The sequence below is a fragment of the Bubalus kerabau genome, chromosome 5 (assembly GCF_029407905.1).
Source record: "Bubalus kerabau isolate K-KA32 ecotype Philippines breed swamp buffalo chromosome 5, PCC_UOA_SB_1v2, whole genome shotgun sequence".
Taxonomy (NCBI): domain Eukaryota; kingdom Metazoa; phylum Chordata; class Mammalia; order Artiodactyla; family Bovidae; genus Bubalus; species Bubalus kerabau.
The window spans coordinates 101,689,745-101,706,888 of record NC_073628.1 but is presented as its reverse complement, the minus strand read 5'-3'; the positions used below and the strand labels follow the sequence as shown (position 1 = coordinate 101,706,888).

Below are 17,144 nucleotides of genomic sequence, written 5' to 3'. Positions count from 1 at the left end.
TCCAATCCCTATGTAATCTTGGGAGAAATCCCACCCAGTGCCAAATGGTTTACAGTCTTGGATCTCAAAGATGCATTTTTTTGCATACCACTGGCTAAAGAATGCCAATACCTTTTTGCCTTTGAGTGGGAGGCCCCAGGAGAAAAACACCAACAGATGACTTGGACAGTATTACCTCAGGGGTTCAGAGATAGCCCCCACCTGTTTGGACAGGCCCTTAGCCGGGATCTCCTAGATCTGGGCCTGGGACCTAATGGGAAAATATTACAATACGTAGATGACCTACTAATCTGCTCTCCAGATGAGAAAAGTGCCCAACAACATGCAATTCAGGTTCTAAACTTCTTGGCAGAAAGGGGATATAAAGTCTCCCGTGCTAAGGCACAGATGGTCGAGACAAAGGTCACTTACCTGGGAGTTCAGATTACACACGGGTCCAGGAGGCTGTCCTCTGATCGGGTACAAGGAATCCTCCAGTTGCCCTCCCCCACGACTCGAAAACAATTGCGAGCTTTCCTGGGGCTAACTGGTTATTGTAGAATCTGGATACCCAACTATGGTCTAATTGCCCAGCCCTTATATGAAAGCTTAAAGGAACGAGATGATTCAATCCCACTGATGTGGGGAACTCCTCAAAAGGAGGCAGAGGCTACACTAAAACAGGCCTTAACTCAGGCACCTGCCTTGAGTTTGCCAGACCCAGAAAAAGCATTCCAATTTTATGTCCATGAAAGATAGGGAATAGCCTTGGGAGTGTTAACTCAAAGGTTGGGATCCGAGCCCCAGCCTGTAGCTTACTTATCCAAGAGGCTTGATCCAACTTCCCGAGGTTGGCCCCCCTGCCTTCGAAATCTTGCAGCTATTGCAATCATGATAGAAGATGCTTTAAAACTCTCCTTTGGAGGCAAACTAACTATTTTTACCAGCCACCAAGTAAAACAACTCCTAAATGGGAGAGGCCATTTATGGACGTCTGATCAAAGAATCCTCAGATATCAAGTAATGCTGATGGAAAATCCAGGCCTCACTATATCCCCTTGTGAGGTTCTTAACCCAGCCACCCTCCTACCTACCCCCGAGGGCTGTCTCCCGTTTCACTCTTGTCTAGAAACCTTGGACCACTGGACAAAACCCCGAGAGGGATTATCAGAAGATCCTCTGACCAATCCTGAGGAAATTTGGTACACTGATGGAAGAAGCTTTGTCTTGGATGGAAAAAGAAGAGCCGGGTATGCAGTAGTCTCCAATTTTGAGACCATAGAGGCTAAGCCTCTGCCACCAGGTACTTCAGCCCAATTAGCTGAGCTCATAGCCCTGACTCGAGCTTTAGAGCTGGGAAAAGGAAAAAGAATAGCCATTTACACTGACTTCAAGTATGCCTTTCTGGTGCTACATGCACATGCGGCTGTTTGGAAAGAAAGGGGCCCCTTGACCACCTGAGGGTCCCCAATCAAATATAGTGATCAGATTCTTCGACTCTTGGAGGCAGTCCATCTGCCCACTGAGGTTTCAGTCTCCCACTGTAAAGGACACCAAAAATGGAACACGGAAGTGGCACGAGGGAACCAAGCAGCTGATCAGGCAGCTAGGAGAGCAGCATTACAGAACCATGACCTAATAGGGATTGCCACCTTAGTTCCACAGACTAATTTGCCAGAAACTCCTTCATATATTGAAGGTGAGACTCTTAAAGCTAAGAGCGAGGGCTTTCAAGAAGATCATATGGGGTGGTTCCAAAAGGAGGGACTCCTTTTTCTTTCTGCCTGGAAACCTCCAATAGAAGTTGGTTAACTCCTTACATGCCACTACTCATTTAGGAGAAAAGACCCTCCAAAGATTACTAGAAAGCTCCTTCAGAGGAACAGGCTTCCAAACAACTATAAGACAGGTGGTCTCCTCTTGTCTCACTTGCCAATTCAACAACCCCCAAGGAGCTCGAAGACCCCAGCTGGCCCAGCCCATCCAACGATGTGGGGCCTACCCAGGAGAGGACTGGCAGATGGACTTCACCCAGATGCCAGTTTCTCAAGGGTATAAGTACCTATTAGTTATGATAGATACATTCACAGGATGGATTGAAGGCTTTCCCACCCGGACTGAGAAGGCTGAGGAGGTGGTAAAAAAAAACCTGCTCCATGAAATCATTCCAAGATTTGGTCTGCCCAGGTCATTACAAAGTGACAGTGGGACATCATTTACTTCTAAGGTCACCCAAGGAGTCTCGAAAGCATTGGGCATTACTTATTATCTCCATTGTGCCTGGAGGCCTCAATCTTCAGGAAAAATAGAAAGAGCCAATCAATTCTTAAAATCAGTGATAAAAAAGATAACCCAGGAGACCTCCCTGTGATGGAAGGAGGCTTTACCAATAGCTCTCCTCCACACCCGCATTGCCCCTAAGGAACAGGTTGGTCTTAGTCCTTATGAGATGCTATATGGGAGACCTTTTGTTTATGTCAATGACCTCTTCCTAGATCCAGAGGTTCAGACCCTCCAGTCTTATACCATAGCCATTGGGCAATTCCAACAGGATCTACACTTGTGGGGTATGAACCAGGACCCAAAAGATTCTAAAGAGTCACCACTATATGCTCCAGGAACTCAAGTCCTAATTAAAGTCTGGAAAGATGGGTCCCCAAAGGCTCAACTCCAGCCCACATGGAAGGGCCCCTACCCTGTAATACTTTCTACCCCCACAGTCAAGGTACCAGGACATGACTCCTGGATTCACTACTCACGAGTCAAGCCATGGAAAAAAACAGAAGAGGACACTCAATACACCTGTGAGCCCCTGGGAGATCTCAGATATCTGTTCAGAACTACCAATGAGTGCCATTCTAATGAATACCCCTAAAATCTGGTTTCTGGGGATAAGATTTCTCAGGATAACTCTAAGGAGCCAACACAGCTTGACAGAGACTGTACTCCAAGACAGACAGGAGATAGATCTTCTGATCCCTGAACAAGTAGGGACTTGAGCTATCCTGGCGATGTGAATTTAAAACTGACCAATGTCCCTACTAGTCCTTGTTATGCTATATTGATGATGCTTATGATTATTCCATGTACTGTCAGTTGTCTAACCTGTTTTGTCTCTGCCTGGGTCAACCAGCTACAACATGCAGTGCCAGTTCAACAAAGGTATAAAACTACAGCCGACCACGGACAATATCACACGCCCCTGGACACCGCTATAAGGACTACCTCGACACCCCTATTCCCAAAGAATTGGGCCTCCCATCTCTTGAGGGGGGAATGTTAGGTAGGTAGAATAGGGAAAAGGAGTCCAAAATGGTGGTGGCTAAAAGACAAGGAAGGTCCGAGGACCAGAGTGAAGACTTCAGGCAGAACAAACAGCACTCCTGGCTAAGCCCAATTTACATAGGGCAGGCCCAGGTGGAGGAAAAAAACATATAAAAGGAGGAGCCAAAGAGCCTTCTCACAGACTCTCTCTCCCACGTGCCTGCGCTCTTTTCTTTCTCTCTCTCTCACTCTCTCTCTCTCCTGCTATCTTCTAAATAAAACAGAGCTGTAACACTGATTTGCCTAAGAGCTGTAGCACGGTTTGTCCAAGACCCAAGAGCTGTGACGCGCCAAGGGCTTTAATGTCCGTTGCTCCAAATCTTTGTTGTGACGAGACAAAGAACCGAGAAACATACACTTGTGTGACAGGTAGAATAGGGAAAAGGAGTCCAAAATGGCGGTGGTTAAAAGACAAGGAAGGTCAAAGGAAGGTCCGAGGACCAGAGTGAAGACTTCAGGCAGAACAAACAGCACTCCTGGCTAAGCCCAATTTGCATAGGGCAGGCCCAGGTGGAGGAAAAAACATATAAAAGGAGGAGCCAAAGCGCTTTCTCTGGGACTCTCTCTCTCTCTCCTGCGCGTGCGCTCTTTTCTTTCTTTCTCTCTCTCTCTCTCACACTCTCTCTCTCTTCTATCTTCTAAATAAAATAGAGCTGTAACACTGATTTGCCTAAGAGCTGTAGCACGGTTTGTCCAAGACCCGAGAGCTGTGACGCGCCGAGGGCTTTAATGTCTGTTGTTCCAAATCTTTGTTGTGACGAGACAAAGAACCAAGGAACATACACTCGCGTGACAGATCCCTGGGTCGGGAGGATCCCCTGGAGAAGGAAATGGCAACCCACTCCAGTATTCTTGCCTGGAGAATCCCATGGACGGAGGAGTTTGGTGGGCTACAATACAGTCCACGGGTCGCAAAGAGTCGGACACGACTGAGCGACTTCACTTTCACTTTCTTATTCTTTAATGTGGACAACATTAAGAGGCTTTGCCCAGTAGAGAGAAGGCAGTAGGTTCCAAGGTCCCCAGCAAACAGCTTCAAAAGATGGGCTCTGGCTCCCCTCCGGCTTCCAGGTGTGACTGATGCAGGGAAGAAGCCTATTTTGACTCCACATTGCAACAGTTTTTTTGACTTACTTTCCATTGCTTTTGTTATTATAATCATACTTAATGGCAGGCCTGGAAGACCCTGCCCCTCTGCTTGACTGTAAACTAAGGTGCCTTTGTTCAGCTTCTGGAGAGATAGTTTGTCCCAGACCAAACCAGTCGATTTCCTAAAGGAAATCAATCCTGAATATTCATTAGAAGGACTGATGCTGCAGCTGAAACGCCAATACTTTGGCCACCTGATGTGAAGAGCCAATGCTTTATAAAAGACCCTGATGCTGGGAAAGATTGAAGGCAGAAGAAGGGGACGACAGAGGATGAGACGGTTGAATGGCATCATCAACTCAATGGACATGAGTTTGAGCAAGCTTTGGGAGTTGGTGATGGACAGGGAGGCCTGGTGTACTACAGTCCATGGGGTCACAAAGAGTCCACACAACTGAAAGACTGAACAATAACAAGCTGTGAATAGAAGAGATTAACACACCCCTTCTAAGGCTGGCCATTCCCTTGGAGATGTTTTATAAGACTGAAGACCCTTTCACTTTACTTCCCCACTGCACCTCCTTCTCCATTCTGCCTTTTGACTTTAGTTCCTCCTTGTTTCTTTCTCTCTGATGTATAAAAGAACCTGGCATCCAGACCCCAAGAAGATGGTTATTTTGAGGCGCTAGCCTGCCATCTTCTCGGTCAGCTGGCTTTCCGAATAAAGTCATTTTCCTTGCCTCAACACCTCATCTCCCGAATTCACTGGCCTGTTGTGTGATGAGCAGAGCGAGATTGGACTTGGTAACAAGACTGAAAGAAATCTCAGAGGGCACAGATTGGCATTCATAAATATCTCAGCATTTCCTCCAAGAGATGAAGACTCTGTTTTAAAACCAGACCACAGGAATTCTCTGGCAGTTCAATGGTTAGGACTTGGCACTTTCACTGCCAAGGCCCCAGATTCAATCCCTGGTCAGGGGACTAAGATCCCATAAGTCATGCCACAGGGCCAAAGAATAAAAATAAAAACAGAACCACAAAACAATTACCCACCTAAAACAATACAAATTCATTAATATAACTTTTTTTAATTGGCTTTACTCAACAGCTTGTGAATTGGGCAGCATCCCATTTACCAAGCAGAAAGGAGATCCTCTCAATAGCACTAAATAGCAAGTAAGTGCTCAAGTTTCCTCAGCTACGTTCAAAACATTTTGAAATCTGCAGTTGTGAACACTTTTCTTTTTGACTGCACTTCATAGCATGCGGAACCTCACCACTGGACTGCCAGAGAATTCCCCTTTTTTTTTCTTAAGGTGAGGTAATTGCATTGTAGTTATGGCTTTTTAAAAAATAGTAATAACCTTTACTGAGGTACAATGTGTATACCATAAAATCACCTACAGTTCACTTTTGAAAAGTGTATACACCTGTTAGGGGGAGCACACTCTGAAACCGCCCACCCTGGCCAGGCAACCCTAGTCGTCATTTGTGTGAGTTATTTTACGACAGGAGAGCCTCATAAGGAACACGGAACTAGTAAGTCACCACCAACCGGAAGAGCTCAGGAAAGGTCAAAAGGAGACACCATATGTCTGACCACCTCCCAGAATCCTTTCTCTGGCATCCATCTTGCCTGAGCTGCCTGTGTGCCACCACGAGGGTTTGATTAGCCAAGGACACCCCAGAAACTAACCCCATCACCATAAAACCCAAGACTGCGAGCCACCGGGCAGAGCAGTCCTCCTGGGCTCCCTTACCCTACTTCTCTCCGCCCAGGCGCCCCTCGCCAATAACATCTCTTGCTTTGTGTCAGCTCATGTGTCTCCTCGGACAGTTCATTTCTGTGTGTTAGACAAGAGTCCTGTTCTCTGGCCCTGGCCTTAAGGGGTCCCACTTCCCACCACACACCTGTGTAAGGGACCACAGCTGTGATGGAACATTTCCAGCACAGCACAAAGTGCCCTCCTGCCCTTCTGCACTTGGTTTCCCCCCAGCTCTGGCCTCTGGCACACAGGTCTGCTTTCTATCACTACAGTTCTGCCTTTTCTAGAATTTCTCATCAATGGAGTCAGATACTCAGTGTAGCTCTTTGAGTTTTGTGTGTGTGTGTGTGTGTATCAGTGATTCTTGCTGCTGTTGCCGAGTACTTTTCATTATCTCTTTATCAGACAATGAAGATGTGAGTTCTTTCCAGCTCTGGGTAGTTATGGAAAAAGTTCACAGGGACTTCCCTGGTGGTCCAGGGGTTAAGACTCTGTATTGCTACTCCAGGGCCTGTGGGTTCAATCCCTGGTCTGGGAACTAGGGTCCCACAGGCCTCATGGCGTGGACAATGAAAAACCCAGAAATTCCTTAGCATCTTTATCGAGGGACTAGTCAAGTTTCCCCCAAGTATCTCATAAATGCTCTAAAATCAGATTTTGTTGATTTTCTACTGAAATCATTTGTATGCAGGAAATCAGGATTTATAACAAGCTTCCTCTGTTGGTCAGATATAGGTAGCCCGTGAGTGCGTGACCATAGAGTTTACCCTCCCCCTCAGGATACCTCTGAGAGTTAAAGGAAGTTGACCAGGAGGTTCATACACACAGTCACCACCCCAGGTTGGGACCCCCTCCCCAGAAAAAGCCCACCCACAGGGGAACACAACTCCTGGCCTGACTGAAACCAGGGAGCTGGTCAGTGGTGGTGCCAAGCCAAGGGTGAGGCTGGGCTGCCTGGCCAGGTTACAGGCAGAGGTGGGATGGTGGGTGAGCACAGCCTCACCCACCACAGGCTCCCTGGGCTGCAAAGACTGCATCTTCAGCCACAAGCACCCACATCTCCACAGGAAGGAAGCCAGCACTAGGCATCGTTTTATGGAATGTTCCAGAACACTACCTTCAAGTGTGGTTTCTGTAACTCAGATTCTGTGTTTTCATTAACTCTGCTGTGAGCCCAAAGACAAAGCCCCGAAGAGAAAAAAATTCCAAACAGGCCTACTTCGAAAATATTGTGAGTTCAGTTCTAGTAAAATGCGTATCGCAATAAAGCAAACCACAGGACTGTTTTGGTTTCCAGTGCATACAAAAGTTACACTATTAAATGTGCAATAGGATTATGCCTAAAAAAATAGGGTACACCCCTTAACTTAAAAAACATTTTATTTTATACCTACGGCATGGGGAATATAGCCAATATTTATAACTATAAATGGAGTATGGATTTCCCAGCTGTTGTTAGTGGTAAAGAATCCACCTGCCAATGCAGGAGACGCAGGTTCCATCCCTGGGTCAGGAAGATCTCCTGGAGGAAGACATGGTAACACACTCAAGTATTCCTGCCTGGACAATTCCATGAATAGAGAAGCCTGGCAGGCTACAGTCCATGGAGCAGCAAAGAGTTGGACATGACTGAGCACTGACTACACTGCATAAATGGAGTATAACCTTTAAAAATCACATATCTATATCGTATATGCATGCATGCTAAGTCAGTCGTGTCTGACTCTTTGCGACACTATGAACTGTAGCTTGCCAAATTCCTCTGTCCTTGGGATTTGCCAGGCAAGAATACCAGAGTGGGTTGCCATGCCCTCCTCCAGGGGAATCTTCCCAACCCAGGGATCAAACCTGCGTCTCCTGCAGCTCCTATATTGCAGGTGGATTCTTTACAGCTGAGCCACCAGGGAAGCCCACCTATATTGTATACCTATAACTTGTATAATATTATACAGTAACTATGCTTCAATTAAAAAAATTTTTAATTAAAAAGAATTTATCACCAAAAAATGCTAACCCTCAGGAATTCCCTGGTGGTCCACTGGTTAAGAATTTGCTTTGCAATGCAGGGGACATGGGTTTGATCCCTGGTTGGGGAACTAAGATCTCACATGCCTTGGTGTAACTAAGCCTGTGGACCACAACTACTGAGCCCATGCTCTGCAACAAGAGGCACCCTGATGCCACAACAAAGAGCCTGCATGCTGCAACCAAGACACAATGCAGCCAAATAAATGAATAAATGTTTTAAAAAAATGCTAACGTGGCCAAAAAAATTAATAAATGTTTTTAAAAAAATTGCTAACCATCACCTGACAATGCAAAGTGGCCACAAAACCTTCAGTTTGCAACAACAACAACAAAAAATGCAGTACCTTCATTCTGGAATTAAGTGAGACACAATAAGATGAGGTGTACCTGTACTAAAATTCAGGTCCATCCATTCATCTTTATTGGCATATCTACCAACTGTACCTATCACCAATGCAATGGACATGAACTTGGACAAACTCTGGGAGATGGTGAGGGACAGAAAGACCTGGCACGCTGCAATCCATGGGGGTCACAAAGAGTTGGACACAATTAGGCAACTGAACACCACCACCAGCCGTATACTGTCACTCTGCTTATTTAACTTATATGCAGAGTACATTATGTGAAATGCCATGCTGGATGAACCACAACCTGGAATCAAGACTGCCAGGAGAAATATCAACAACCTCAGATATGTAGATGACACCACTCTTATGGCAGAAAGCAAAGAGGAACTAAAGAGCCTGTTGATGAGGTGAAAGAGGAGAGTGAAAGAGCTGGCTTAAAACTCAACCTTCAAAAAACGAAGATCGCGCTATCTGGTCCTGTCACTTCATGGCACATAGATGGTGAAAAAGTAGAAACAGGGACAGATTTTCTTTTCTTGGGCTCCCAAATCAATGTGGACAGTGACTGCAGCCATGAAATTAAAAGGCGGTTGCTCCTTGGCAAAGCTATGACAAACCTAGACAGCGTATTAAAAAGCAGACAAGTCACTTTACAGACAAAGGTCTGTATAGTCAAAGATATGGCTTTTCCAATAGTCATGTATGGATGTGAAAGCTGGACCATAAAGAAGGTCTAGCACAGAAGAATTGATGCTTTCAAACTGTGATGTTGGAAAAGACTTGAGAGTCCCTTAGACTGCAAGGAGATCAGACCAGTCAATCCTAAAGGAAATCAGTCCTGAATATTCACTGGAAGGACTGATGCTGAAGCTGAAGCTCCAATACTTTGGCCACCTGATGCGAAGAACTGACTCATTGGAAAAGACCCTGATGCTGGGAAAGAATGAAGGCAGGAGGAAAAGGGGGCAACAGAGGATGAGATGGTTGGATGGCATCACCAACTCAACAGACATGAATGTGAGCAAACTCCAGGAGATAGTGAAGGACAGGGAAGCCTGGCATGCTGCAGTCCATGTGGTCCCCAAGAGTCGGACAAAACTTAGCTACTGAACAATGAACAACCTTCAAAACGCAATAAATTTAGACGCAATAAAATGAGGCATAATTGTACTAAAATTCAGGTCCATTTCATTCATCTTTATTGGCATCAGGTGCTTTGCTGGGCATTCCTGGCACAAGAGAAAAACAAAGCAGTCCCTGAGCTCAAGACACTTAGGAGCAGATTTACATGGAAAAGCAGGGCAAGCAAAAGAAAACCTTGTAGACTTGACACATCTACCTACAAATAAAGGATTCCAGGTTACCTGCCTGGGAGGCTGTGTCTGCTAAGGTCTCCCTCCATTGGCTCTGTTGCTGGAGAGCTAACTACAGTCCCCACAAAGTTTCCCCAAGCTTCCCTTAGGAAACCTTGCCATCAGAGACCTACCAGGAATCCTGGTTTTTAAATTCCTCTCCTTACTACACTGTCCCACAAGGTAGCCACCAGCCACAGGAAGCCAGCCTGCTTACACTTAAACAAATTTATATGTGGGACTCCCCTGGTGGCTCAGTGGTAAAGAACCTGCCTGCCGGTGCAGGAGACAAGGGTTCAATCCTTGGGTTGGGTTCGATCCTTGGGTGGGGAAGGTTCCCGTGGAGAAGGAAATGGCAACCCACTCCAGTATTCTTGTCTGGGAAATCCCATGGACAGAGGAGCCTGGTGTGCTACAGTTCATGGAGTCACAAGAGTCCAACACGACTTACGCAACAAACAAATGCAATTAAACATTCAATTCCTCCACATCCAACTGCACCTCAACCGCCACTCAGTGGCTACTTGTGGCTAGTGCCCGGCACGCTGCAGACACAGAGCATCTCCATCACACTCTAACAGCCTGGTATGGGACATGACCTTTAACTTCATTTGGACTAACACCTAGGAGCTCCTACTAGAGGCCCATGCTGATGCCACAATTGAGCCTCACAACTAGATGTGAATGTGAGCTTGAGCAGTAGACAAACCATGACAGTGGGGGACTTCCCTTGTGTCCAGTGGCTAAGACTGTGCTTCCCCTGCAGGGGATGCAGGTTCAGTTCCTGGTCAGGGAAGCCCCACGAGCCATAAGGTGGCAAAAAAAAAAACAAAAAAACCACAATGGAACACCCGACAGGGAACAACCCACCAGATGCCTTCACTCCCTTGGCTAGCTGGGTCCAAGGCCACCCTGGTCCAAGTCTGTAACTTCTGAGAGCCTCATTTTCCCCTATCTGTAAAATGACAGAGTTGGGCTGGGAGTTTCTAGGGGTCATTCCCATCTGACATTCTAGAACTCTGGGTCAAACAAGGGAAAAAGCAATTTGTTAACAAAATATGAATTAGCATCACTAAGAATAAAACCAAAGAAAAAGGCTCTTCTGAGACTTTAAATGCTGTTGCAGAGCTTTCTTGTGGGGCTCAATCATAACGGGGTACATGGGACTTCCCTGGCAGTCCAGCTGTTAAGACACCTCGCTTCCAATGCAGGAAGCACAGGTTTGATCCCCGGCTGCATCCAGAAAAGAAAAGGAGGAGACAGCACACCGCAGTGGCTTGCTATCCAAAGTTCAGGCTCTGAGGTAAACTGCTCCTTTTGTTTACAACTGCCTAGGGCTGAGTTGGGCATGACTGAGCGACGTCACTTTCACTTTTCACTTTCATGCATTGGAGAAGGAAATGGCAACCCACTCCAGTATTGCCTGGAGAATCCCAGGGACAGAGGAGCCTAGAGGGCTGCCGTCTATGGGGTCGCAGAGAGTCGGACACGACTGAAGCGACTTAGCAGCAGCAGCAGCAGCACTGTGCCAAAGGTTTTATATCTCACAGTGACAACAGGCACAAGACAAGAATGCTGAGGTCTGAAGCCCACACCAGCAAGAGGCAGAACTGGCATTCCAACCACGCCCTCAGCTTCCTGAGTCTGGGTCCCGCTTCTCAGACAAAAAAAGCTTCCATTTACTTACCAAGTGGAAGCCATTCTGCCAGGCCCTGGATAACACTTTGTTTAGCATCTGGAGCACGCATGACAAAATGAGGGTCAAAAAGTTAGGCAGCTTCCAAGAGCCAGAGGCCATATTCACAGCTAGACCTGGCACTGCCTTCCCCAGCCTTTAGAGCCCCTCTCCCTTCAACACCTCCTTCTGAACCAAGAGCATGGGACAACACTTGTCTAGGATGGTGGAGGTTGTGGGATCCTCTCCCTGCTAGACTGTGAACTCCCTAAGCTGGGGACCCTCCCTTGGGGGATTTCACTCCTTGAAGGCAACCAGGGACACTTAATTAAATTCATGGCTGGGCTGCTCTAGGCCAGAAGGCTCCTCTTTCAACATGAGGTGTCTGCTCAGATGTCCTTAAAGGGCTCCACCCTGCTGCTACCTCCACTACAGTGTCCTGGGGTTTCTCTGGGCCAAGCCCTTGTGACCAGGGACCTCATCACAACCCCCTTCCATTCTCTTTGACAGTTGTGTTGGCCACCTGAGGCTCACCTCCACCAGGGATCCCACCCCCATGTCCCAAACCCAAGACAACGTGCCATTGTGAATACGGAGAGGCAACCAAGTAAGCAGGCATTATGAACAAGAAGTGTGGGCCCATGTGTAAGTGCCTAAGGCTGTTTATTAACTATATTAGAAGCTGGTTTTTAAAAAAGTACTATGTATAGATGGGCTATTCACCATCCTGATGAAGTATTAATAAATAAAAGCCCAGCCTTCCATGAGTAAACTGAATCAGTATCTACTTTTGCAGGGAGCAGATGGAAAACAGGTGGGTCTGGAGACAGGAGACCTGTCAGGAGCTGCACCCCCTCCCTCCTCCTGTGGCTGAATAACCTTAAGAGTCTCCTGGGATCCCTGTCATCCACCCTCCCGGAAATGCCGGGCACACCAAACCAGACGCAAATAATGAACAAACCCTTTGTAAATGATGAGCTCCAAGGTCACTTGGCCATTATGAGGTAGAGACTGACCCCAAGAACCTGATTCCAGGCCTGTCTGTCTCTTAGGATCAGTTACTTCGACTACTATCCCCCTAACCTGGAGAAGGTGGGACCAGGACAGTCACACAGCCAATAACAAATCAATGGCACAAGGCTCTCTCAAAAATGTCCTCTCCCTAGAAAAGTCAAAACTGACCTTGAGGTAGGGACAGGACTCCGACTGAGTCAGAAGTAGGGCTGGGTTCAGGGGACCCCACGGAACCAGCTCAGCGCGCCTAGCCTTTGTCTCTTCCGAGACGTCAATATCCTCAGGAAACTAACTTGGCTTGAACCCAAAGTCAGTGTGACGCCCAACCTCAGAATCTGAGGAGCCGAGCCAAACAGGAAGGTGCTGTCACTGTCGGTGGTGCAGGAAGCACAGGCCCTGCCTGCAGCTCAGCGCCTGCAGGGCCTTCCAGACTCCTCGCCATTCCTCAGCTCAGGCTAGACCCGCTTCCGTTAGGTTCGAGGGAATGGAAGGTAACCTTGAGGTTACCCTGCTCCGGTCGGAAATGAGCCGGCTCGAGGTCTTGCGCATCCTCGGGCCCTCTACCCACCAGCACCAGAGGAGGAAGGCTGGGGTGGGCCCCTGACAAGAACCCTTTACCCCCATTCTGTAAGATGCTTCCGGGCTCAATGGACCATCCACTGTTCTTAGCTCTGACTGTCAGAAGGGAAAGGTATTTCCTCTTCTTCCGGTTAACAGCCGCCTCCCTCACAGCAAAACCTGGGCAGGGTACTGCAAGGACTGCGTAACTGCAGCCCTCGCCCACTCGGGCGCCTACTCCAGGGCTCAAAGGGTTCTGGCCGCCGCCCAGCCGAGTGGGTTACCTGCGCAGCACATGTCCGGGGATCCGGATGGCTTTGCACCACCGCCCGGATAACGACCTCGAATTAGGGATCTCAGTGGGACCTGGGGTGAGGCCCCAGCATGCTCAGCCACCCGGCGGGGCGGAGCTGGGCGGGGCACGGGGGGCCGCGCTCCGACCCCCGCCCTGGGAAGGGCGCCGCGCCGTTTCCTCGCGCAAACGGCCTGCGTGACCGCGGCGCCACCCAAGAGATGCGCCGGAGGCCGGCGCGGCGGCGCGCGGGGAGGCTGCCGGCTCCGTGGCATCTAAGGAGCATTCCAGCCGCGGCGGGCGGGCGGGATCCGGAGGTGACCGGTTCGGCGGAGGCGGGGACTGGGTAAGGGGAGAGCGTGGGGCCGATGGGGGTCCGCCAGGCCCCCTGGCCCCCCGCCCGCCCGCCCGCCGCGCGCCCCTCTTACCGGCAGATCTGGATGGCAGACGGGGTCTCGGTGGCGGGGCCCGACATTGTGGCGGCGGCGGGCGGCTGAGGGAGCGCGCAGGTGTCTAGAAGGCCGGGCGCGGAATGAATGAGCCCGGGGGGCGCCATGGAGGGGGAGGGGGGAGGCGGAGCCATAGCGCCAGAGAGGCGGGGCCTGGCCGCCGAAGGCGAATCGAACGCGGCTTCCCTCGAAGCTCCGCCCCGCATACCCGCCCTCGCCCTGCCCCAGGGCCGGTGTCCGCTCCCCCGGCGTCCGGTTCTGGCGGCGGAGGGGCGCCGCTTCCAGAAGGTTCGGCGGCGGTTGGGCGGCGCCGACACGGGACTGGGCGGCGGCGAGAATGAGCCTCGGCCAGCGCGGAGCGTGTTCATATGGGGCTTTCCCCCGCGCGTGCCCGACAGTTCGCGGGCCTAGGGGCGCGCCCACCGCGCGGCGGGGCCGTACGCTGAGGCCTTGCCTTCTGCGTGGGCTGAAAAGCCAGCAGGAGGCCGCGGCCGGCACGCGCCTTCTCAGATCAGCCCTGAGAGGAAATTGGGGGCGGTTTACCGTAAAGGAACCTTCATGGCCGAGCTGGGAGGCACGTGAGTGCACCAACCCGGGAGCCTGGAACCATCAGGCCCCAGCGAGTGCCTCTGTTGCAGGGACACGCAGCTGCTGGCGAGAGGCCGGAAACTGGGATCTGTCCACACCGCCCGCTGGAAACCACCTCTGGGTCATTTCTGAAAGACTTGCCCAGAGAGCCGAGCCTTTGGTTAGCGATACGTGTCCTGCAGAGAGGAGGCCTAAAGGTCTGTTACGTTGCACAACGAGTGCCCTGTAGTGCAATTCACGACCAAATCCGCGCAAGAAATAGGGGAGAAGTGATCACCCTGCCTGCGAAATTTTGGAGAACTTTGTACTCCTCGTGAGACTTGACTCTTTCCGAGCTTTTTACCAGGAACACAAATTGCTTCTGTAGTCAGGCTTTTAAAAATCAAAACCCACAGAAATCAAGCTCCCCTATTTATTGTTGGTTGTTGAGTGGCTAAGTCGTGTCCGACTCTCCTGCAACCCCATGGACTGTAGCCCTCTCACCTCCCCACCCCCATCAGGCTTATCTGTCTGTGGGACTTCCCATGCAAGAATACTGAGGTGTGTTGCCGTTACCTTTAACGTAATGGGGGATACCTTTAATAACCTTTAATGGGGGAGGCCCCATTTATACTAATTAAATCGCTGGAAACATCTAGGGTCACCAGGCCTGTTTAACTTCTTCCAATATTGGTCCTGAAATAAATTTCTTGTGATGGAACCCAGGAGCACTAGCAGGGTCTGCAGTCGTAGGCAAGGCAGATTCCTTATTTATTAAATGGTGTAATAGTAGTCACCTTCCAGACCTGTGGGGAGATGAAATGAGTTCAGGGAAAGCAGGTGAAGAAGTTAGGGCCTTTCTTACTCTCTGCTCATCTTCCCTGCTCATTCCCACTCTCTAAACAGCCATTCCAGGACAGTCAGTACGAAGGAATGAGGATTTCCTGAAGCCCTGCCCTACATGCGTAGGTGGGCTCAGGACTGTGAGACTTGGAGACATTCCTTTCTTCAAAAAGCTCAAAATCTGATCTGGGGACAAAGCCAGGACACAAAAAACCCTGACTCCTACCACCTGCTGAGGAAATTCCTAGACTGAGGACTGGGCTAAGTGGTTCAGGATTAAATAGCCAGGTCCCTCCCAGGGTGAGGCCAAAAACAAAACAAAAAAAAAACCTGGAGCAAAATCAGCACCTTTGGAGAAGGATGTGGCTACCCTTTGGCCCAAGACAGCATCTGTCAGCAGTTTGGTGTGATAGGGCCCCCCAGGCCAGAAGAAGCCAGGGAAGATAACAGCCAACCCGCTTCTTCTTGTGTCCTGGATTCTGTAGGGAGAAAAACCATAGTCCGAGGTAATCCACTTGTGTGTGATTGCCAATGGTTTATGATGTTGCTCTGCTTTAAAGGAGAGCAGTGGGGGACCCAATCCCTTAGCAAAAACATCATGAGATTTACACTGATCTCGAAGAGTCTGTCACCTCCCCATTTTAGGGGTTGTTTTTTTTTTTTCCTACTTTCTTCTCAAGCTAGTGGGGCCATTTCCATCCCTCTCTTTCAGCAAAACTTCTCAAAAGAGCTGTTTATAAACACAGCCACTCTCCTCTTCCCCTGCTTCTGTTCTATTTGGAACCTACTCCACTCTAGCTTTTGTCTCTTCCGCTCAGTTTATCAAGGTCACTAATTCCTTGCAAGTTGCTAAATCCAATAATCCTTTGTCAGAAGTCATTTTACTTGACTTCTCAACAGTATGGAGCTGGCATGATCCTTCTCTTCTTGAAATGCTTATTCCTTGCCATGTACTCCTACTCTTCTGGCCTCTCTGTACAGCTTGCTGTGCTGGTCCATCTCCATTCCTTCCTCTCAGGACTTTGGAGAACCCCCAAGCAATGTTTGGACTCTTGGGGGCTCATCCTGTTTTATGGCTTTAAATGCTATTGACTGAACAACTACCTACCAGATGGCTCCAGCCTAGACCACTCCCCTAAATCCCAGACTCCTGTATCCCCAGCCGAGGCCACACCTCACTGTGATTATATAATAGACATCTCCCACTCCCCCAGACTTGGTCCTCTTGCAGTCTTCCCCATCTTGGTAAATTACAGTTCCTTCCTTCCAGTTGCTCAAGCTAATAATTCCTCTCATACCCTTCATCCAGCCCATGGGCGAATCCTGCCAGCTCTATGTTCAAAATAAGTCTGGGACTTCCCTGGTGGCTCAGTGGATAAGAATCCATCTGCCAGTGCAGGGGACACCTGAGCATCCCTGGTTCGGGAAGATTCCACATCCCGTGGAACAGCTAAGGTATTCGCCACAGCTTCTGAGCCCTAGTGCTGAAACTACTGAAAAACCACACCCCCTAGTGCCTGTGCAAAGAAAGAAGCCACCACAATGAGAAGGCGGCCTACCGCAACAAAGAGTAGCCTCTGCTTCACCACAGTTGGACTTCCCTGGTGGCTCAGATGGTAAAGTATCTGCCTACAATGGGGGAGACCTAGGTTCAATCCCTGGGTTGGGAAAATCTCCTGGAATATGAAATAGCAACCCCTTCCAGTGTTCTTGCCTGGAAAATCCCATGAACAGAGGAGCCTGGTAGGCTACAGTCCATGCTGTCTCAAAGAGTCGGACACGACTGAGCGACTTCTCTTTCACTTTTCACCCCAGTTAGAGAAAACCTGTGCAAAGCCACAAAGACCCAGCTCAG

At 49.2% G+C, this 17,144-nt stretch overlaps 1 protein-coding gene across 3 annotated transcripts in view; it reads right to left on the bottom strand.

The window, feature by feature from the left end:
* ACOT7 (acyl-CoA thioesterase 7) overlaps positions 1-14,454 on the bottom strand; it is a 110,089-nt gene extending 95,635 nt beyond the window's left edge. Inside the window, exon 1 of one of the 3 annotated variants that reach the window (XM_055582444.1) lies at positions 14,423-14,454. In XM_055582444.1, coding sequence (XP_055438419.1) covers positions 14,423-14,439 — 17 coding nt within the window. In that variant the 5' untranslated portion in view covers positions 14,440-14,454. Of the gene's footprint in view, positions 1-11,578; positions 11,608-13,858; positions 14,029-14,422 lie in introns of those variants that run through there. The other 2 variants (XM_055582442.1, XM_055582445.1) reach the window with 2 other exon arrangements.
* Between the last annotated feature and the right edge of the window lie 2,690 nt (positions 14,455-17,144).